The sequence below is a fragment of the Mustela lutreola genome, chromosome 2, assembly GCF_030435805.1.
Source record: "Mustela lutreola isolate mMusLut2 chromosome 2, mMusLut2.pri, whole genome shotgun sequence".
In the NCBI taxonomy this organism is placed as follows: Eukaryota; Metazoa; Chordata; class Mammalia; order Carnivora; family Mustelidae; genus Mustela; species Mustela lutreola.
In genome coordinates this window covers 164,358,528-164,381,111 of record NC_081291.1, presented here as the reverse complement: position 1 = coordinate 164,381,111, position 22,584 = coordinate 164,358,528, and the positions used below count along the sequence as shown (strand labels likewise).

Here is a 22,584-nt window from a genome sequence, read left to right as displayed (position 1 = left end):
CTAGAAAACAGTTAGCAAAATGGCAATCATAAGCCATGCCTATCAATATTTTAAATGCACACAGACTACGTTCTCCAGCGAAAAGCCATACATACAGTGGCTGAATGGATGAAAAAAATCAGGACTCAAACTGCTGAGTGGCTCATTTCAACTTTAAGGACACACAGAGACTGAAAGTGAAGTGATAGAAAAGAGATACTCCATGCAAACAGAAGCCAAAAGACAGCAGGAGTAGCTAGCCTTATATCAGATAAAACAGACATTAAGCCAAAGACTGTAACAAGAGATTTTTAAAAAAGGTCATTATACCATGACAAAAGGGTCGTTCATCAAGAGCATATAACAATTATAAATATTTATACACCAGTCTTCCTCCACGGTTCCCTTGGTTCTCCACCCCTCCTTCCCGTGGTGCTCAGTGGATCATGGTCAATCCTCCAGTGAGGTAGATCAAGATCAAAGCTGGCATGGCGAAGTGATTGGTCATAGAAAAAATAATGCATGAAACAGAAGCAAAAGAAGAAAAGATTGAAAAAAAAAAAAAAAGAAAACTGAAGATGGTGAAAATCATTCAATTAAAAAGGAGGCAGAGATCCTATAAGAGTCCTAGATAATGATCCCAGATTGCTAGCACAGGTTGGAAGCCGCATATACTGATCTTATGCAGTTAGTAGAGAGTGGAAAAGACTTGCAAGAAGCTGAGGACTAAAAGGAAGCATGTTTAGTATTAGATTTAGTGAAGTTAGAAGCCTGAAGTTTTCTGTATAGGGTGTTTTTTTGCATTAAATCTTGGGATCCATTCCACAATTCATTATTTTTGGCCACTGCTGTGTGTTCAAGTAGTATGAGAATGTGCTTCTTTTTACTTAGTTGCATAGATTTTTTCTTTGCCTAATTTAATGTATCAAATGAGTTCATCTAATTAAAAAAATATGCATCCAATTATTGAATCACCCAAATACATAAAGCAAATACTAACATTCTGAGGGGAGATCTAGAGAGCAGTACAGTAATAGTAGGAAACCTAAATAACCCAAATGGATAGATCACACTGACAGAAAATCACTATGGAAACACTGGACTTAAATTATATGTTTGACCAGATGGATCTAACAGACATATGCAGAACATTTCATTTAACAACAGCAGAATAACGCATTTTTCTCAAGGGTACAGGGAATATTCTCCAGGATAGATTGCATGTTATATGACACAAAACAAATCTTAATAAATTGAAAAAAAAACTGGTATCATATCAAGCATCTTTTCCAACCACGATGTTATGAAATTAAAAATCAATTACAAAAGGAAAACTGGAAAACACACAAATACATGAAAATTAAACAACATGCTTTACAAATAACCAATGAGTCAAAGAAGAAATCAAAAGGGAAATCAAAAAACATGTCTAGGCAAATGAAAATGTAAACAAAATAAACCAAAACTTATGAGATGCAGCAAAAGCAGTTTTAAGAGGGAAGTTTATAGCACTTAACACTAAAGAAAGATCTTAGCACTAAACGAAAGATCTCAAACAGCTTAACTATACATCTCAACAAACTAGAAGAAGAAATAACTATGCCCAAAGTTAGCAGAAGGGTGAAAGAAAGATCAGTGCAGAAATAAATGAAATAGAGACTATAAAAACAATAGAAAAGATCAAAGAAATTAAGAGATGTCTATTTTAAAAGATAAAACAGACAAACCTGTGGCTAGACTAAGAAAAAATGGAGAGACTTAAATAAAATCAGAAATGAAAGAGAAAACACAGAAATAGTAAGGATCATAACAAACTACTATGAACAATTATATACCAACAACTTAACCTACAAATGGATAAATTCCTAAAAACATACAACTTTTACTAAGACTGAATCATGAAGAATTAGAAAATCTGAACAGACGGATTACTAGTGAAGAGAATGAATAAGTAATCAAAATCCTTCTGACAAAGAGAAGTCCAAAACCAGAAGGCGCCACTGGTAAATTCCACCAAGTATTTTAGGAATTAATACCAATCCTTCTTAAACTCTTCCAAAAAGTGTAAGAGAAGGGAACACTTCCTAAGTCATTTTATAAGGCCAATATTACCCTGATACCAAAGCTAGACAAGGACTCAAGAAATTTACAGGCCAGTATCTCTGATGAACATAAAATCTCAACAAAATATCAGCAAATCAAATTAAACAGTACATTAAAAGTATCATACATTATGATCAAGTGGGATTTATTCCAGGGATGCAGGGATGGTTCAACATCCACAAATCACTCACTGTGATACTCCCATGTTACAAAATGAAGGATAAAAATCTTATGATCATCTCAATAGATGCAGAAAATGTATCTCACACAATTCAACACCCTTTTATGATAAAACCTCTCCACAAATTGGGTACAGAAGGAACGTATCTCAATAAAGACCATACTTGAGAAGCTCACAGCTAACGTCACACCCAACACTGAAAAGCTTCTCCTCTACTATTATGAACAAGATAAGGATGCCCACTTTCATCAATTTTATTCAAAATTGTGTTGGAAGTGGGGTGCCTGGGTGGCTCAGTGGGTTAAGCCTCTGCCTTCAGCTCAGGTCATGATCTCAGGGTCCTGGGATTGAGCTCTACCTTGGGCTCTCTGCTAGTGGGAGCCTGCTTCTCTCTCTCTCTCTCTCTACCTGCTTCTCTACCTCCTTGTGAGCTCTCTCTGTCAAATAAATAAATAAAATCTTTAAAAAAAATAGTGTTGGAAGTGTCAGAGCAATTAGGCAAGAAAAAGAAATAAAGACATCCAAATTAGGAAAGAAGTAAAATTATCTCCCTCTGCAGATGACATGATATTATATATCAAAAATCCTAAAGTCTCCACCAGAACCTATAAAAGAAATTGAAGAAGACACAAATGTTCTATATGGGCAGATTTTTTTTTTTCTGTGATATGTCCTCCATAACCAGCCCCAAGACCTGCACATACGTAGGCAGGCTAAGGAATGTTGTTTGTGAGACTTGTGATGTGTGAATAACGATGGGAGCCGGGTTGTTGAAATACATTTTCTGGTCTCCAGGTCAGAACTGGCTCTTCTGTTCTGGATGTCAAGATCTCTAAATCTTGTCTTACCTCCCCTCCTGCTCCAGGCCCCACCAGTTCCCTAGAATGGAATCCGGGAGGGGAAGCAGACGCACATAGCACAGGCTTCTTCCCTTCTATTATCTTCATCTATGTGTAGATTTCTTTCCTCTTCTGTTTCTATTAGGTATCTATAATAACAATAATAAAGTTTTCTTTTCTTTTTCAAAACCAAAACACAGCTGTTGTGAATCTTTTCACAGAACAATAAATAAATGGAAAGATTCACTGTCTTCATGGATTGGATGAATTAATATTGTTAAAATGTCCACATTACCCAAAGCAAAAAATTCCAATGGTATTTTTCACAGAAATTTTTAAAAAATCCTAAAATTTGTATGGGACCATGAAAAATCCTGAATAGCCAAAGCAGTTTTGAGAAAGAACATCAAAGCTGGAGGCATCATATTTCTTAATTTCAAACTGTATCACAAAGTTACAGTAAGTAAAACAATATGGTATTGGCATTAAAAAAAAAAAAAAAGACACATAGATTAACAGAATAGTATAGAGAGCCCAGAAATTAACCCATGCATATATGGTCAATTAATTTTCAAAAGGAGCTAAGAATATACAAAGGGGGAAAGTCTGTTCAATAAACGGTGCTGGGAAAACTGGATAGCCTCCTGCAAAACAATAAAACTGGACCTTTATCTAATACCATCCATAAAAATCAACTAAAAATGGATGAAAGACTTGAATGGAAGACCTGAAACTAAAACTCTTGGAAAAAAACACAGTAGGTAAGCTCCTTGACACTGGACTTGGAGATGAGCTTTTGTACTGAACACCTTAAAACAAAGGCAACAAAAGCAAGAATAAACAAGTGGGATTATATCAATCTAAAAAGCATCTGTACAGCAAAGGAAACCATCAACAAAATGAAAAGGTAATCTATGGAATGGAACAAAATATTTGCAAACCACATTTCTGATAAAGGGTTAATACCAAAAATTTACAAGGAACCCATACAACTCAAAAGCACCCCCCCAAATAACCCATTTAAAAAAATGGGTAAAGAACCTGAATAGATAGATGTTTTTCCAGAAGACATACAAATGGTCAACAAGTATATGAAAAGCGACTCAAATATCCCTAATCATCAGGGAAATACAAATCAAAACCACAACTGTTAGAATGGCTATTACCAAATTCCTAGAAACAGAGAAGAGAATGTGCTTGCAATTGGGGTATGGGGAGGAAGGGAGAGCCTGGAAAAAGGGTACAGACTTTTACTTGTGAGATGAATGTAGTCTGAGGACCTAAAGTGAAATACGGTGACTGTAGTTTTTAATACACTATTTTATAATTAAAATTAACTAAGAGAGAACTTAAGTGTACATACGTGCACGCACACACACACACAGTGGGTAAATATATAAGGTGACAGCTGTGTTAACCCAACTGTGAGAATCCTTTTACAATGTGTAAGTACATCAAATCATCCTGTTGGGACATTTTAAGTACCTTACAATTTTGTAAATTATACCTCAGCAAAACTGAAAAAATAAGTAAAAATGCCATGACCAAAACACTAATGAAATTTCATTTCAACAAATAGGTAATTAATTTAATTTGAACGTATAGCCACTAAACCATGTGCTAATCATGGTACCAGAACACTGGAGCATTAACGGAAACAATTCTGCCAAGCAGCTGAGGAAAAGGTGGTCATGAGTACTACAAGAATCAGTACTATGCATGGTCTTAGACACATTCAGCGTTGTTCACAGATGATTTCTATCTTACTATGTTACTAAAAAGTAAAGTATCTAGTTAGGACAGCAATCAATATTTCTCCCTCATTATTATGGGAAACCTAGCAATACAGCGCCTTCGTTTATTGGCTCAAGGTAGAGAGATATATGTAAATAACCCTAAAGATACTCCACACTGCATTAAAAGCCTAGAATAATATTCTTACACTGCACTCTTTTTAAAAGCGATGAACAAGTAAGTCCAGAAAAAAGTTAAAAGTATTTGATGATCATTAGGCAGTGAGAAAGAGTAACCATTTCTGGTAATACCCTGAAGAAAGACTTCCCTTGCTCCTCAAAGAAGAACGTACCCCTTCTTGAGGGGCTGACTGAGAAAGATGGTTTCAAGTGTAATGGTTTACTGTATTTTTCTATTTTTAATAAAAATAGGCTATAATAAAAGTGAGAAAAATAAAACTACCTAAAAATGGTGAGTGGAAGCAAGTGATATCCCTTACAAAAGTCACAAGAGAAAAGTAAAGACTGCAGACTGTCTTCACAATAGTGGTCATTTACATAATATAAATACAAAAACATTTCATTTAAGTCGCGCCCCCCCCCCCCCCATTTCACTTCAGGAAAAGTGTGGGGAATTGGCTGAATCTGACAAGCTTTCTAATTGAGGAGTCTTCTGTGAGAAAAAAAATGAGAGCGTGCACCAGAACATTTTTACTATGGAAGGGAGATTTGCCTAATCTAATCCAAACTACCTGTTTCAGTACAAATTCCTCAAAATGAAATGTCCACATTCTCTGAAGTACTAACCCCAAATTATCTTTATAATCTTGACTTCAGACATTTAAAATGTTGAATTGGATGGCCAGAAATAAAAACTATTTACAAGAATTTTCTTAGGAGTAACAAGTAACAGCGGAGGGTTATGTGGTAGGTGAAAACAGAAAGTAGCCATTTTCACATCCATTGAAATGCTCCTGTAGCATTAGACAGCAGTTGTGACTTACAGACAGGAATCTAACACAGACAACAAGCCTTTGGAGAAACCCTCAGGCTGGTCAACCCTGTTCACAGGCACCATCTAGGTTACAGTGTAACTATTTTCCTAGAATTACAACTCCATGGCTGGTGGTGTAGGCTCCAAAGGAAATTCATTTTCCAATGGAGGGGGGAAAAATAGCCTTCTTTTAAGTTTACTTTTCCATGAAAAAAGAGAGAGAAAGACATCTACTAGAGATCTTCTTGAGCCAAAATTTTATATTACATAGCATTATATATATACATATATAAATTTATATTTAAGATTTTATCTACCTATTTGAGCGAGCACAAGCAGGGGGAGCCGCAGAGGGAGAAGAAAACAGGCTCCCAGCTGAGCAATGGGATTTAAGAGGAGTTTAGATTTTTATTTTCAAAAGGTTATTGTATGAGATCCACCAAGTGGCCATCCTACTGCTACACCGGACAGGCTATCCTGTCAAAGCCACAGAATACTAAGCAACACTTCCATATCAGAGACCATGCTGCCCCAGACTTCCTGCCATGGCTACAGAGGCCCCCTCTGAAGAATGTAGCGCTTCTAGGTCTGGGGGAGTTGTAGGTAGCAAGGATCGCAGAGGGCAGCCATGTCTTGACCCTGAACCACTTCCTGAATATGGAGAACAAATCTGTCATGAGCCTATCCCTGAGGAATTCTTCCAGTTCCCTTAGCCTAAAATATGGTCAGGACTTATCTTGTATTTTCTATCCAAAGAAAAACATGTGATTGCCCTAGAGAACTTCTCCAGTGTTCTATATAGAGCAATTCCTCTATATAATTAGAAATATGGTACCTCACACCATAAACTAATAAACTTAATGAGTAAAAAATGTCCAACTAGAAGAGATGAAGCAGGCTCCCATCAACACATCGAGGATGTGACTACTCAGAGAAGTCATAGCAGGTACTGGCTCAGAAGTGTCATCATCTTTTTGATGTCCAGAGGAATAATGCTGCCACGGCCTTGGTGACTGCTTGCTGGGAGTAGCTACATAAAGTATACAAGGAGTTAAAAAATCACCTGTGCAACAAACAGAAAAAGAGCCTGTGATAAACTGGGTGGAGAAATACACTATGGAGAGCAAGACTGCCCAGAAGCAAAGGAGAAAACTGCCAAGCGCATTTTTGTTTTTTAAGAGAGAGGGAGCAGGGGCACCTGGGTGGCTCAGTGCTTAAAGCCTCTGCCTTCGGCTCAGGTCATGATCTCAGGGGCCTGGGATCAAGCCCCACCTCGGGCTCAGCAGGGAGCCTGCCTCCCCCACTCTCTCTGCCTGACTCTCTGCCTATTTGTGATCTCTCTTTCTGTAAAATAAACAAATAAAATCTTAAAAAAAAAAAAAAAGAGGGAGCATAAGCAAGTGGGGGTAGGATGGGGTAAGGCAGAAGGAGAGAAAGAATCTTTTCTTTTTCAATTTTTAAAAAAGATTATTTATTTATTTATTGGGGGGGTACAAGTGAGAGTGAGCAGGGGAGTGACAGGCAGAGGGAGAGGGAGAAGCAGGCTCCGCACTGAGCAGAGAGCCCGATGTGGGGCTCAATCCCAGGACCCTGAGATCATGACCAGAGCCAAAGCCAGGCACTTAATGGACTGAAGCACCCAGGTGCCCCAAATAGAATCTTTTTATTTTTATTTATTTATTTTTTTAAGATTTTATTTGTCAGAGAGAGACACAGCAAGAGAGGGAACACAAGCTGGGGAGTGGGAGAGAGAGAAATGGGCTTCCGCTGAGCAGAAGCTGAAGACAGCAGCTGAAGGACTGAGCCACCCAGGTGCTCCTGGAGAGAGAATCTTAAGCGGCCTCCAGGTCCAGCAGAGAGCCTGATGTGGGGCTTGATCCCGTGACCCCAACTTCATGACCTGAGCTGAAAACAAGAGTTGGACGCTCAGCTGAGCCACCCAGGCACCCTGCCAAGTGCAATTTAGATCTGAAGCACTTGTAAAGAAAGTTCAAACACCACCAATTTGTACATGCATCTATCTTGATTGAAACAGCTATAGATGATTTATTAAATAGGAACTAGTCTATGTGACAAAATCTTTTTGTCTACGATTATAAACCGAAGTTGTATTTTACCTGGGGGTCATTGTTATAGGGACATTCTGCCTTTTTGCAGGCTTTTGCTCTAGGAACTCCACCTTTTTGTAGGCTCTCACGGAGATCAGGGAGAATCCAGATAAAGTTTCTACCATGGTTCTGGCTAGTGGAGAGGAACAGCAACCACTGTAAGATCTGCCCCGACCATTCTCCCTTGGGAAACAAAAGCCTTCACCTGCACATGGCCCCAGCTGAAGACATTAGTGGAATGCTACTGCAGCTGGGGGTAGCAGACTAGCCCATCTCATTTAAGTGGAGGGGGAACCTCAGAGGGAAGGGCTTTAAGGTTACAGACTGAGCCAGTGGATACAAAAAGAAGGGAACAGAGGAGTAGGAGTGGAAATTCTTCTGACTGCCCAATACTGTGTACTCCAAAGACAGATTTAATCACAATGTTATAGAGTGTTTCCCCTCATCCATACCCCACCAGCATGCAAACAAATCTCTAGTAATAACAGTGGCCTGTACCTGAGAGACCTGAAAGAGATAGACAGACTTTCTCTGGGGAACAGCACAGAGAGAAGACCTGAAACCAAGAAAAAAAAAAAAAAAAAATAGAGAGAGAGAGAGAGATAAAAACAAAGTTGCTAGTGTAAATTGAAGTCTGTGGTACTCATAGCAATAGCAAACCTCAACAATGGTAACCACGGCAACACAAAACTTCAAATGTAGTCCAACTCTTGGCTAGATTAACACAAATCTCCACACTAAAGGCCAATTTATCTCAGCTTCTACTGCTCTCTACAACAAGCCCGCCTTTCAACAACAACAATGACAACAATGATGAAGACATACCAAAAGATAAGCAATAAATACAGTCTAAAAAGAAATCAATCTTTAGAACAACACTCAGATATGACAGAGATTTTAGAACTACCAGAGAGGGAATTTTAATTTTTAAATAACTTATAACAACATTAAAGGCTCTAATGAGCAAGGTAGTCATCATTCAAGACCAGATATGTAATTTTAAGAGAGATATGGAAACTATAATAAACAGTCAAATGAAAATGCTAGAAAATTAAAAAAAAAAACACATGGTAACAGAAATGAAGAGAGCCTTCAAAGAATCAGGTAACTTGAAATTAGTAGAAATACACAAACTGAAAGGTAAAGAGAAAAAAAGAATGAAAAACACAATAGAACATCCAAAAGCTGTGGGACAGTATCAGTGTAAGGCAAGCATTGCAAGCTGGAATCCCAGAAGGGGAAGAAAATGAAAGGGACAGGTGAAATATCTGAATAATAATGGGTAAACATATTCCAAAATTACTCACAGATAAAAGCCACATATCTAAGAAACAGAGATCAGCAGCAGGGGGGAAAAAAAATAAACAAATCACATTTGGGCAAATTATATTCAAATTGCTGAAAACCAAAGACACAAAAAAATCTTGAAGACAGTTGGGGGAAAAGAACCCATCTTACCTACTGCTATAGACATAATGTTTATAACCCCCTCTGGATTCATATATTGAAGTCCTCTAACAATCAGTGTGGTTTTATTTGGAAATGAGGCCTCTAAGGAAGTAATGAAGGTAAAATGAGGTCCTAAAGGTAAGATTAGTATCCTTTTAACTCACCAGAGAGCTCATGTACTCCTCTTCTCACTAGGAGAGGTCATGGGAGGACACAGTGAGAAGGTGGCCATCTATAAGGCAGGACTAGAGCCTTCACCAGAAACCAACCATGCTGGCACCCTGATCTCAGATGGCCAATCTACAGAACTGGTAACCTAAGCAGATTAAGACATTTACAATAAAGGAGCAAAGACAAGAATGACAGCAAACTTGTCAGAAACCAGGTAAGAAGAAGACAACAGAATGACATAGGTGAAGTGTTGAAAGAAAAACTATCAACCCAGGATTCTATATCCAGTGAAAATACCTTCAAAAGTGAGGGAGAGTGGGTAGCTAGCTCAGTTGGTTAAGTCGGTTCTCTCTCCCCCTCTCTCCCTGCCCTGCTCATGTGCTCTCTCTCTCTCTCTCTTAAAAAAAAAAAAAAAAGAAAAAAAAGTGAAGAAGAAACAAAAACTTTTTCAGACAAATGAAAACTAAGAGAATTCACTACCAGCAGACCTATCCTACAGGAAATGTTTAAGGCGATTTTTCAGGCCAAGGGAATGTGATATAGTTAAAATCTTAGATGTACACAAAGAAATAAAGAGCATCAGAAATGAAAAACTATAATCTTCAGCTTATTTTTTTTAAACACTTATTTGGGAGACAGAGCATACATATGAGTGGGGTGGGGGAGGGGAAGAAGGAAAGAGGGAGAGAGAATCTTAAGCAGGCTCCACACCCAGCACAGAGCCCAACACAGGGCTCTATTTCATTATTCTGAGATCATGACCTGAGCCAAAATCAAGAGCTGGATGCTTAACTGAATGAGCCACCCATGTGCCTCCAGCTTATTTTTAGTCACACTAAAACACAATTGTTTAAAGCAATAAAAGTAAGAAGATACTGGGTATTTATAATACATATAAAAGTAAAATACATGACATATATGACAGTAAAGATGAGAGACTGGATCTTCCCCCTGAGATCTGGAACAAGGCAAGGAACAAGAAAAGTGTATCTCACTACTCCTTATTCAATCTTGCACTGGAATTGCTCCTAGCTAGTTCAATAAGGCAAGACAAATAAAAGGCATACAAATCAGAAAGGAGGAAATAAAACTGCCTTTATTGGCAAACAACTTGTAGAAAATTCCAAAGAATCTACAAAAAACAAAAAAACAAAATACCCTGCCTAGAACTAATAAGTGAGTTATAGTAAGGTTGCAGGATACAAGGTCAACATACAAAAATGAACTGTGCTCCTATATACCAGCAATGAAAAAACTGAATTTGAAATTAAAAAAAAAAAAAAAGCATCATTTATCAGAGCACCAAAAAAGAAATATGTAGGTACAAATCTACCAATCATATACAAGGTATGCGAAAAGCTATAAAACACTCATGAAACAAAGATCTAAATAAATGGGGAGCTATACCATGCTCATAGATTAAAGACTCATGTTGTTAAGATGTCAATTCTCTAATTTGAACTATAGATTCAATATGATCCCAATCAAAACCTAAGCAAGATTTTTTTTGTACACATTGATAAATTAGTCTAAAAGTTATATAAAAAGGCAAAGAATAGCTAAGTAATTCTGAAACAGAAGAATAAAGTAGAAGAAGTCACTGTCCAATTTCAATATCTACTATAAAGGTATAGCCATCAAAGGCAGGTGGTAGTGGCAAAGGAATATACATAAAGGGTAACAGAACAGAAAAGACACGATGAGACGTCAGAAAAACTGGAAACACTGGTGAAATGTGAATAAAGTCTGGTCTTAATAATAATGTACTAATGTTGGTTTCTTCGTTTTGACAAATGCACTATGGTAATGTAAGGTGATAATGTTAAGGAGAAACAAACTGAGTGAAGGGTATACAAAAGCTCCTCGTACTACTTTTGTAACTTTTTTAATAAACCTAAAGTAAACCAAAATAAAAAGTTTATTTTTAAAAAATAGTAAGTATTGGGGCACCTGGGTGGCTCGGTGGGTTAAGGCCTCTGCCTTCGGCTCAGGTCATGATCCCGGGGTCCTGGGATCGAGCCCCGCATCGGGTTCTCTGCTCAGTGGGGAGCCTGCTTCCTCCTCTCTCTCTGCCTGTCTCTCTGCCTACTTGTGATCTCTGTCTGTCAAATAAATAAATAAATAAAAAATAGTAAGTATTAAGGAGGGCACTTGTTGGGATGAGCTCCAGGTGTTGTATGTAAGTGATAAATCGCTACATTCTACACCTGGAACTAGTATCAAACTGTATGTTAGCTGGAATTTACATAAAAATTGAAAAAAATTTACTGTCAACGTATAAATAAAAACGTTTTGAAAAATTCTGAATGGTAAATGAAAATATTCATAAGAGATTCTTAAATGCAAAAAAGCAGATTAAGTACTATATACACCTTCCCCCCATCCCCAAATTATCAATCTATAAAAAGAGAGATGCTTAGAGGAAACAAAGTAAATATACTAGGATATTTAGTTACCTCTTATAGCTGAGCTCATATTTTTCCATTTTTTTGTAGTTCTCAAATGTTCTACAATGAATCATAATATAAGATGTATTGAATTTGTATCATTGTGTTTAAGTATTTTTATTTTATATCATAGTAGTTAAGTTACAGGATATCAATGAGAAGAGTAAACATCATTCAAGGACTTGACCTCTTCTGGGGAAGGGGTTAGTACAGTTTTGGTTGTATGCAAGAAAGTTGTATCATGTTAAGCAGAATTATGATCTTCTTTTCTTTATTTAGAGATTAAGTATGGTTTAAGGAGATGTGTATGGGTGCCAAGTGTATGGGGGGAGACTTGTATGGTTAATTTTATGTGCCAACTTAACGGAGCCACAGGGTGCCTAGATTAAACATTTATGGGTGTATCTGCGAATGTGTTTTGGGATGAGATTAGCATTTGAATCCATGGAGTCTGTTAGACTGCCCTCCCAAATGTGGGCGGGCATCATCCAATCCCTTGAGGGATAACTAGAACCAAAACCAAAACACCCAAAAAACCCAAAAGGAAGAATCTGCCCCTTTTTTCCTTCCTGGCTGCCTGCTTGAGCCAGGCCACTGGTCTTTTCCCGCCCTTGAACTAGAGTTTATACCATCAAATCAGACTAGGACTGGAATTACATTGCTGGCTTTCCTGGGTCTCTGGCTTGCAGATGGTAGACTGTGGGACTTCTCAGCCTCTATAATCACATGAGCCAATTCCTCGTAATAAATCTCTTCCTACACATATAACTTATTTGTTCTGTTTCTCTGTAGAATCCTAATGCAATTTCCAATTAGAATCTCTTTTCTATGAAAATGTCTCTATCTCCTCAATCTTTATAGGTCTTGCCTTCTATGGCTCTCTTGATCTCCTTTGCTTTCCTTCTATGGCTCTTGATCACCTAGCATGGAGCCTAATGCAGAGCTTGATCACCTAGGATGGAGCCTAATGCAGAGCTTGAACTCATGACCCTGAGATTAAGACCTGAGCTGAGATCAAAAGTTGGACACTTAACTGGCTGAACCACCCAGGCGCCCCTTCTTTGTTCTTTGAGCCACAAGACAACATGTGCTGTATTATATTGTCTGACAGGCATATTTAGGCCTTATCTTTCCAATTAGAATTCAATACTCTTGAAAGTAAGAGTTTTATCTCTTATTTCTTGGGCGTATATTTTCTTCCATTTGTTCATTTACTTGTTCACTCATTCACTCACTCATTCAACATCCTTGTTAAGTTGCTACTGTATGCCAGAGACACTGCTCACCAATACAACAGTGAGCAACACTAGACTGCTCCCTTTACTCTCAAGGAGATTCCAGTTTCGTTAGAGATGCTGAAATCAATAAGACAACCACAAAACATATGCATAATTATAAGCTCTGGTAATGCTTTGAAGGAAATATATTTCGGAGGTAAAATGGGAACATAACCTAACCTTGGGTGGAGAAGAGAGTGTACAAGGCAAGAAAGGCTCCTCTGGGAGAAGCCATGTTTGAGCTATAATCTAAAGAATGAGGTTTTCACTGCATGAGGTTTACAGCGCGAGAAAGGGCGGAGGTGCGAGAAGAGGGAAGCCTGGGGATGGAGAAGGTGCACAGGGTCACGGTATTTTACACAATAGACTTTAAGCAGGTGAATGACCAAACAGATTCTACGAACCATTTTCTGCAGTCTCTTCTCTTCTCGTTTTTTCTTAAGCTGAGCCTCCTTTTCTTCTGCTTCCCTCTTCTGACGCTCCTCCTCTTGGGCCTTTAACTGGGCCTGGTCAAGAGGAGAGTTGTAAAAAATAACAATGCTATGTTTGTATGGAAGTAAGATTTTTTATGTTGAGGAATGTCAAGTATCTACCAAGAGTACCCGCCTGTCTCTGAAAGAAGCCCGTATTTTCTGATAAAAGTAGAAAAGCCAACCAACAGGTAGTCAGTTGTGTAACTTAAAAGTTTCTTCTCTACTTGGAAAGGAGATACAGAGCAAGAAGAGAACATTAATTTTTCATCAAATAATGATTCCTTTTTAGTTTTTATTTTTACTTGTGAAGTACTAAGTCTAAACGCCATACAGCGTAGGACAAATTTTTTCTTTCATTTCACACACAAAAAACCCCCAAACTGGGCGCCTGGGTGGCTCAGTGGGTTAAGCCGCTGCCTTTGGCTCAGGTCATGATCTCGGGGTCCTGGGATCGATCTCGCGTCGGGCTCTCTGCTCAGCAGGGAGTCTGCTTCTCTCTCTCTCTCTCTGCCTGCCTCTCTGTCTACCTGTGATCTCTCTGTCCAATAAATAAATAAATAAATCTTAAAACAAACAAACAAACAAAAAAAAACCCCAAACTGTTGAAACTGTTTATTTTCTCTTAGTAGATACAAAATCTATTTTTGATAGTCTAGGTCAAAACTGCAAGAACTACTCACCTTTGCAACTTACCAGGTTGGACATCTAAATCTAAATATGTAAATCTTCCTCATTGCTGGCTCCCATCAACTTTTATAACATTTCCTTCTTGCTATGCTAATGGTGTTACTGTTTTCTCTCTTTCTTTTCCTAAAATTTTCAGAGTTTGGGCCAGTGGATAAAAAGCTATTTCTGAAGTTAATCTAGCTCGACTGTCTCAAGATACTTAAACAAGCTAGGCTTCTTTTCTTTTTTTTTAGACGGGGGCAGAGAGGTCGGGGGGTGGCGTACAGAGAGAGAGAGAAAATCTTAAGCAGGCGAGCCTGATGTGGGGCATGCGATCTCATCACCCTGAGATCATGACCTGAGCCAAAATCAAGAGTTGGATGCTTAATCGACTGAGCCACCCATGCACCCCTAGGCTTCATTTTTTTCCTTTTTTTAATAAAGACCTATACAAATCCTTTTTCTTGCCTCAGGTTTCATTCTTGATTTACCAATTTATCCTCTTCTTGTTTCTTCTTCCTCTCTGCCAAGATCCGCCTACGTTCAGCTCGCTGAACTGCTCTCTCTTCCATGGCTAGAAAATAGTAACAGAGTTCCAATATCAAAAATATAAGGAGAACTGCAAAAGAAATGTCTCCACATTTTATAGCAAAATCTCGTGTTATTGTTAGGGTTTTCTTGCAAGTTGAGTGTTTACAATTTCAGAAACATTTATTTGTTTATAAATATAAAATTTATACTTTAAAAATATAAGTTGTAGTTGTATTTATAAATATGTAAGTACGTATATGTTATTTATCTACCCCCTACAGGTTAAAGACCTACAATCCTATCCTCATCAATGATGAACAATTTGCAAATTGTTTTCACGTTTCTATTAGAATAATTGTTTACTGGTTTAAATAAGACTGTGTACCTTGATGATACTTTTATTACTGAAACCCAGAAACCAGAATTTTAAATTGGTAATCCTTCAATGAATGGAGAAAACTTTAACTACATCTAACAAATACTTTGGCAGTACAGTCAGTCCTCAAATCCCATTGAGTCTGCTCTTTTTCCTAAGTCATTATACCTACGTCTGTATATGTAACAACAACAACCAACAAACTAAAGTTTAGGGTCATGATGAATATATTAAAATCTAGTTTTAAGGCTTGGATAGATATACAGATGGGCAGGAAATGGAATTGTACTAGGCATTTGGAGAACTGGCATCTGAACGAATTCAAGTGTCAGACTCCTGTTCTTGACAGTCTATTAAATATCGATCCAAAAGAAGCAAATGTGCAAGATGGTCTGATAATATGACTCTGTCATCAATCGGGACTTTTACAGGAGAGGGAAATGGAGGGGAGGAGTATCACGTTCTGCTCACCTAAGTCAGCCAATAGTTACTTTTGCTTCCTTGTGCCATGTTATAGAGAAGAAGATTTAAGTCCAAGTTTCAAGAATTAATAAACAAAAAACTCACCAGGCTATTTCTTACAGATATTAAGTGTTTGCATTGCTGAAAAAAGAAGAGTGGGGTTGCCACAGATGGTGGCAGGGAGGCTGTCTTTAAAGAGGCAGAAACAGAATAGAGGATTAAAGTGAAAGCCCTGAGAGGCAGGCTCTGGTAAGAAGCATGTTTCCCATCTTTTCTAGAGCTAATCACTAAAGACCACTTGAAAAGTAGCCTGGAGTTCTAAAATATGTTAACTCCTTGATCAAACAATCATTTAAAAAAATAATCACATCGAACTGGGCATTTCCGGATCATGCTCAGTGGTAGGCAAAGATGGCATCAACTGCCGTCCTGGCAGAGAGTCAACACAGATTGCTAATTTCTTCATTAAAATGAATGGACTTCAGGCACAGTGTGCTTCAGATGGCATCACTTTTTCTAAGGGCAGCAATCTTGCCAAAGGTGAAAAATCAGACTTACAACTATAATATAATTGCCAACGTGCCTACCTCCAAATACAAACATATGCACATTCATGACTATGTATACAGAAAAAACAATCAGTGGATTCGCTAGGTGGCGAATGCTTTTCTTCTCATAGTATTGTTTTGTTTAAACAGTGATTTCTACATGCATCAAAAATGTTATTAAATTAAAATGTCTGGTTTGTAGATTTCACTACTAAAAGCCTATCAAGGTACAGCTCATAAAATCATATGGACTGCTGTAAAAGGATCAATAATTCAAAGTTAACAAAGTATAATGACAGATGATCTTTATCAATGTTTGTCCTTAGCAGCTAGCTACTCATGAGTATTTTTGTGTAACTGTCCCACTTTTTTTCGTAATCCAAACCAATTCAAAATGATATACCTTTCAACACCCCACCCCGCCTCTGGTATTCTTTGGGAAGGCCAAAAAGTTTGGCAGAGAGGGCAGGAAAAAAATGCATGGAACTCTCTGGTGCATTGCACTCTTCACATGTCTAGCCATCTTTGACCAGGTTCTGCCAAGTCTCAAAACTTAAGAGTCACCAGGATTCAGTCCTAGCATATTCTAATTCAGGAAGGAAGATCACCACCACCAGGCCACCACCACCCAGACCGCCCTGCCTTTTAGTATGGGGTGGGGTGCCTTCTGCTGCCTTGGGTTCCTTCTGGGTCCAGAGAGAGAATTTGGGGAGTCACCTCCTCTACCATCAGTCTCAGGGGAAGCAACAGGCGAACTGGGGGTAAAAAAAAAAAAAAAAAAAAGAAAAAAAAAAAGGAAAAGAATTCAGACCAATAACCAGCTTTGTTCAAAGCTTTCAAACCTGAGAAACTCAAAGCATTTCACAAATTATAATTAATCTTTACTCTCTAAGATAACTATGTATTAAACCCACTTTAGACGTTGGTGGAATGAAGCATGGAAAAGTTGAGTGACTGGCCGGAGTGTGCCATTAGTCAGGTGCTCTGACTCCCACCCTAGGGCTTCAAATCATTAGGTATCTATCACCCACTTCTTAGCCTTATCACGTGAACTGAGTATGTCTCAAACACGTCTGGAACCATTGTAAGTGACTTTTGAGAAATTTGGACTCTTATTCCAGCCTCAAAGATGTTTACTTTTATCCAAAACAACTGCAAATTTAAGCTAGGTAATGAGCCAGCCCAGGGGCTGCTCCATTTGTACCTGACATTGTACATCCCGGCTTCTCAGAACCACACATAATCAGAAACCCAGCATTGAGGCAGAGCAAGTAAGCACTGTTCTCTTTTACTGGTATAGTAACAGAGCTCCTTGGACAAAAGTAGCACAACACAAATGCTAACTGTGTAACTCAAAGGTAGCCAGTTGCCTCAAATATTATAAGTACCTGTCACGGATCAGTCACAATGTAGGGGGGGTTGCTTTGTTCTGAATTGTGTACTTTTAAAGAAAGGGAGAGCTCATGGAGTCTGGAAGCTGGACAAAAGAAGTTCAGGGGCCTATCTACCACAGGTGAAAAAACCCCAATCGTAAGTCCAAAGAATATTCTGATATAGTGGACATACTTTGGAAGCACCTGGCAGGTTCTTTTGGGTTCTTTTCTCCTGGGATTCGACAGCAGGCAGCTCTGGGCATCAGTGACTGCTGCAGCCCGCTCTGCAGCCCACCGAGCCTCTGCCAGCCGCTGGCTTTCCTTCAGTTCCAGAATTGTTTTCTGCTGTTCCTGAAGTTTCTTCTTTTGCTTTTCAATCAACAGTTGCTGGAAGACGTGGCGGTTATGGAAATGACCCAAGCACATGGATTCTGCTTTCTGGCTGGTAGTTCTGAGCTTTTTGCCAGGCTGTTGGGGGGGCTCAGCATCCCCAGTCGTGGGCTGCTTATTATCAGATGGGTTCAGAGGGACATGCTGGAGGGGAACCTGCAAGTCACTCTTTGTTGGTCTTCCTAGGTGGGGGCTGGGCATGCAGTCATGGCTCCCTGAGGGAGGCTTTTCCCACAGAGGTGGCCCAGCAGTCACCTGAGAGAGAGGGAGCATGTTACACTTTAGCTGTTTAAAGGGCTGTGTTGACGAGATCCCATGTCATCTAATCAGCCTTTTTTGGTTCAATGGTGCATCTGGCCTGTGCTCTGGGCCTGGCTCTCTCAGAGGCTACCAGCCTTAGCTCTGTGAGCTATTCTCAGAGTGTGGACTGATGCTCACCACGGAACCTGTGTGGGCGAGTGGCTACAGAGTACAGGCCATTGCCATGGGCCAGGCCATTTGCAATAAGAAAACTGTACTCAGAAATTTCTGATTTGGATAGTTTATTTGTGAATGAGGCAGGATTACTCCAGATATATATTACAGGAACTTTAATCTGCATGAATTAACTCTGAATTTTGTGGCAAAGGACATATTCTCCCTCAAGAATGTTTGAAAACTACCAAATACCTTTATAAATCAATAATAGCTCTGTTCTCTCAATGCTTCTCTTGCCACTAATAACTGAATCACAGGGTATGTATGTATGTATATACTTATTCACTCATTCATTCATTCATTCTCGGGATCAAAGCATGGATTACAGTTCACAATCTCCAGACTATTGCCAGGCTATCTATGGGAAATATCTGTAAGCCCAGGATTACCAGGCAAATATCTGCATTACATAAGAATATTATCAATAATATTACATTTTAGCATATGGCTGAGTAGTTTTAAAAGCTTTATCCTAAGAAGATGTGGTATACACACACACATACACACACACACACACACACACACACACACACACACAATGGAATACTACACAGCCATCAAAAGAAATGAAATCTTGCCAGTTGTGACGACATGGATGGAAATAGAGGGTATCATGCTTAGGGAAATAAGTCAATCGGAGAAGGACAACTATCTTATGATCTCACTGATATAAGGAAGTGGAGATGCAATGTGGAGGGTATGGGGGGTAGGAAGAGAATAAATGAAACAAGATTGGATCAAGAGGGAGACAAACCATAAGAGACCAATCTCCCAAAACAAACTGAGGGTTGCTGGAGGTAGAGGGGCAGGGAGAGGGTGGTAGGGTTAGGGACATTGGGGAAGGTATGTGTTGTGGTGAGTGTTGCGGAGTGTGTGAACCTGATGATTCACAGACCTGTACCCCTGGGGCTAATAATACATTATATGTTAATTAAAAAAAAAAAAAAGCTTTCTCCTGTAATGGATCTCATTTAATAGACTGAGGTATCACCCAATTTTAAGTTCTATATAGAGGGGTAGGAAACAGAATTCTTAACTGGAAAAACATCTCCTGGCCAAAATAATGCATAATTAAAATGTCTCTTCTGGAATGGTTTGAATCCATGGCCTAAGGTCTGACCAGCTTTTGATTCTGCCATCTGTAGTGGTACAAGGAGAAAGATACTATGGACTACTTGTTTCTTAGAAGCTTCTTGTTCTAAGGTACTCAAAAATATTTTTCATGATGATGGAAATATTTCCTATAGACTCAGCTAGAGTGAAAAAAGTGATATATGGAAACTCTGACATGCTAAAGACTAAAAAATAACCTCCTATTTCAGAAATGTCAATGGACATTTATTCAAAAGAACACCTGCTTAAGTAATTTAGCATCAAGCAGGGTATATGTTTTAGACCTTTTTAAACTTTGTGATAATGGTACATTATTAACCCAGCAAGACTGTAAAAGCCTTGAGTATAGCACAACAATTTCTTTTGGATCACAGTAACTTTTCAAGGTGAAAATAGGAGAATGAAATAAAGCTTAATGGTACAGACTATACTTACTAGTACAGGATTGAACAGTCTGGCATAATTAGTGAAAGTCACCTATTAGCTTACTGATAATTTTGAAAATTTTCAAGATATAATGCATGCATTTGTGGTACATGAGTCCCTTTGTATAATTAGTGGGGATCTAACTAAAGATACCATATTTTATTTGTTCATGTTATACTCTACATTCTAGAAAAAATTAGGGTTTATCTAATAAACCAGAGAGTCTATTATGTCCTTTTATTTTCATTTGCTCTATTTTTTATGCTATCCTTTCTTGATAAAATTCTGTTCAGAGATTTAAAGGCTTTTATTTGAGTCCTATATATACACATAGTAATTTTTGTGTTTTATGCATATAAAAATACTTTGTTGACTTTTCAAAAATTTACAGATAACAACAGCATAACTCTGCAAAGTAAAAGGTTCAGATAGCTATTTCTTAAGATGGAGACTCTGGGGTCTTAATGGAAACAAAATTATCTAACTGACATAAAGGCAGATAAATTGCCTAGAGGACCTAAGTCTCAATAAGGATCCTCATGATACCCCTTTGCTGGGATCCTAGGCTTAAATTAAAACCAGCCTGGGTGTGGTGCATAAACAATGAATTCTGGAACACTGAAAAGAAATAAAATAAAATAAAAAATAAATTAATATATACATACATACATACCAGCCTACTTGCTGGGAGTAATCAGGGTAAAAAGCAAGACTGAGGCCCCTCTGGTAACCAACTTAATTTTATATGTCTGATTTAAATACTCAGCATTAGGTGCAGGGGTCTGGGATGAAGGTGAGGGGGTAGAAGATTTTCTCCAAAGGACTTTTCAAATATGTCAAGTGCAATTATGAAATAAAAAATCGATAGGATTCACTTTGTGAAAACTGAGACTCTGTTTAGTACAAAAACACCAAAAATTACCCAAAAAGACAAATGAAAAAATAATTGCAAAATATATAGTAATAAAAACACCAGTAGTCTTAAAAATACAAAGAGCTCCTATAAATATGAAAAAGTAGAAAAATGTATAAGGGCATGAATAGACAAGGTATTAAATATCTATCCTTCTATATCCATTTTCACATACATATATATATAAACGGCCATTACAGAAAATGTTTAACCTCACTAGTAATAAAAAAATGCAAATACTGAAGCAAATAATAAGATGAAAATATTTTACTATCAAATTAACAAAAATGAAAATGTGTTACAAGGCAGGAAAATAGGCATTTCTTTGGTACAGCCTTTCTAGAAAGACAATTTGGTAATAGTTTTTAAAATGTGCATTCTATTTTTAGAATATTTATTATTATAAAATATAATAAAAATAAGATAAATATAATAATATAAAAATATTCTATTTTTTATATCCTAAGTAAAGCATTTAAGTAAAAGTGGGTGTGTGCAAAGATTTCATTACAAGGATGATCACTAAAGCACTGTCTGCAATAGTGACAAACTGGAAACAACTTAAAATGTCCAGCAATACAGAAAAAGGTAAACAAATTCTAGCTTCTGGTTCATGACTGAATATCCAAGAGCCATTACAAAATGATGGCATTGAAAAGCAGTCCTTAATCACAGGGTATTCATCAGGTTCACCTGTGAAAGTTAAAAAAAAATAATACAGGTACCCCACAACCAGAAATGCTGACTAAGCAGGTCTGATCTGTGGTTTACTGTCAGCTAAGAACTAAAGTTGCAGCAGTAGATTCAGTGACAGAGAAAATCCTCATGTTATATATTGTGAAACTGCAACTTTTTTTTTTTTTTTTTTTTTTTAGAAAAACAGAACAGTTAAATTGTTATTAGGGAAAAAATGGCCTTATTTCTTCTGTATTATGTATTATGAAAAAGTAGGTATCCTCAATAACTTAGCTGAAGAACATTTATTTTTATTTTTTTTTATTTTTTTTTTTTTTTAAAGATTTTTTATTTATTATTTATTTGACAGAGAGAGAGAAATCACAAGTAGGCGGAGAGTCAGGCAGAGAGAGAGAGAAGCAGGCTCCCGCTGAGCAAAGAGCCCGATGCGGGGCTCGATCCCAGGAAACTGAGATCATGACCTGAGCCGAAGGCAGTGGCTTAATCCACTGAGCCACCCAGGCGCCCCTAGCTGAAGAACATTTAAAAGCTAAATAAAATATTAAGGAGAAAAATTTGCATATGCCTGAATAGAGAAAAGACAATACAGCTATCTAACATGTTACTGGTGGTTACTCCAGATGAGGGAATTATAGGCTACTTTTCTTTTTCTCTGTCATTTTCTCCTATCAAATTACCATAATTAACACATGTGATTTTTCTTATTAGAAAAATAAAAACGTAAAAATTTCCCATATGTATGTATGCATGTATGTATGTGTGTGTATCACAAGCTCATTTAGATAGGAAATGTCTGATGATCAAGTATGAGGAGTTCCAGAGTTATAAAATGCTTTATACAACTATTCCTGAAGGAGTC

The 22,584-nt window shown here is 37.8% G+C and overlaps 1 protein-coding gene, 1 long non-coding RNA gene and 1 pseudogene across 4 annotated transcripts in view; 2 read left to right on the top strand and 1 right to left on the bottom strand.

Moving 5' to 3' along the window:
* Positions 1-22,584, bottom strand: part of CCDC191 (coiled-coil domain containing 191) — a 91,124-nt gene that overhangs the window by 25,993 nt on the left and 42,547 nt on the right. For 2 of the 3 annotated variants that reach the window (XM_059164064.1, XM_059164065.1), the window contains exons 10-13: positions 17,904-18,355; positions 16,980-17,092; positions 14,912-14,994; positions 13,686-13,787 (exon numbers count right to left, since the gene is read on the bottom strand). In XM_059164064.1, coding sequence (XP_059020047.1) covers positions 13,686-13,787; positions 14,912-14,994; positions 16,980-17,092; positions 17,904-18,355 — 750 coding nt within the window. Of the gene's footprint in view, positions 1-11,507; positions 11,660-13,685; positions 13,788-14,911; positions 14,995-16,979; positions 17,093-17,903; positions 18,356-22,584 lie in introns of all 3 variants that reach the window. The other variant, XR_009351132.1, reaches the window with a different exon arrangement.
* On the top strand, positions 426-754 carry LOC131825115 (tubulin-specific chaperone A-like; annotated as a pseudogene).
* On the top strand, positions 8,648-9,771 carry LOC131825117 (uncharacterized). Its single transcript, XR_009351133.1, has 2 exons — positions 8,648-9,041; positions 9,582-9,771. It is a non-coding gene; the product is annotated as an uncharacterized LOC131825117 (long non-coding RNA).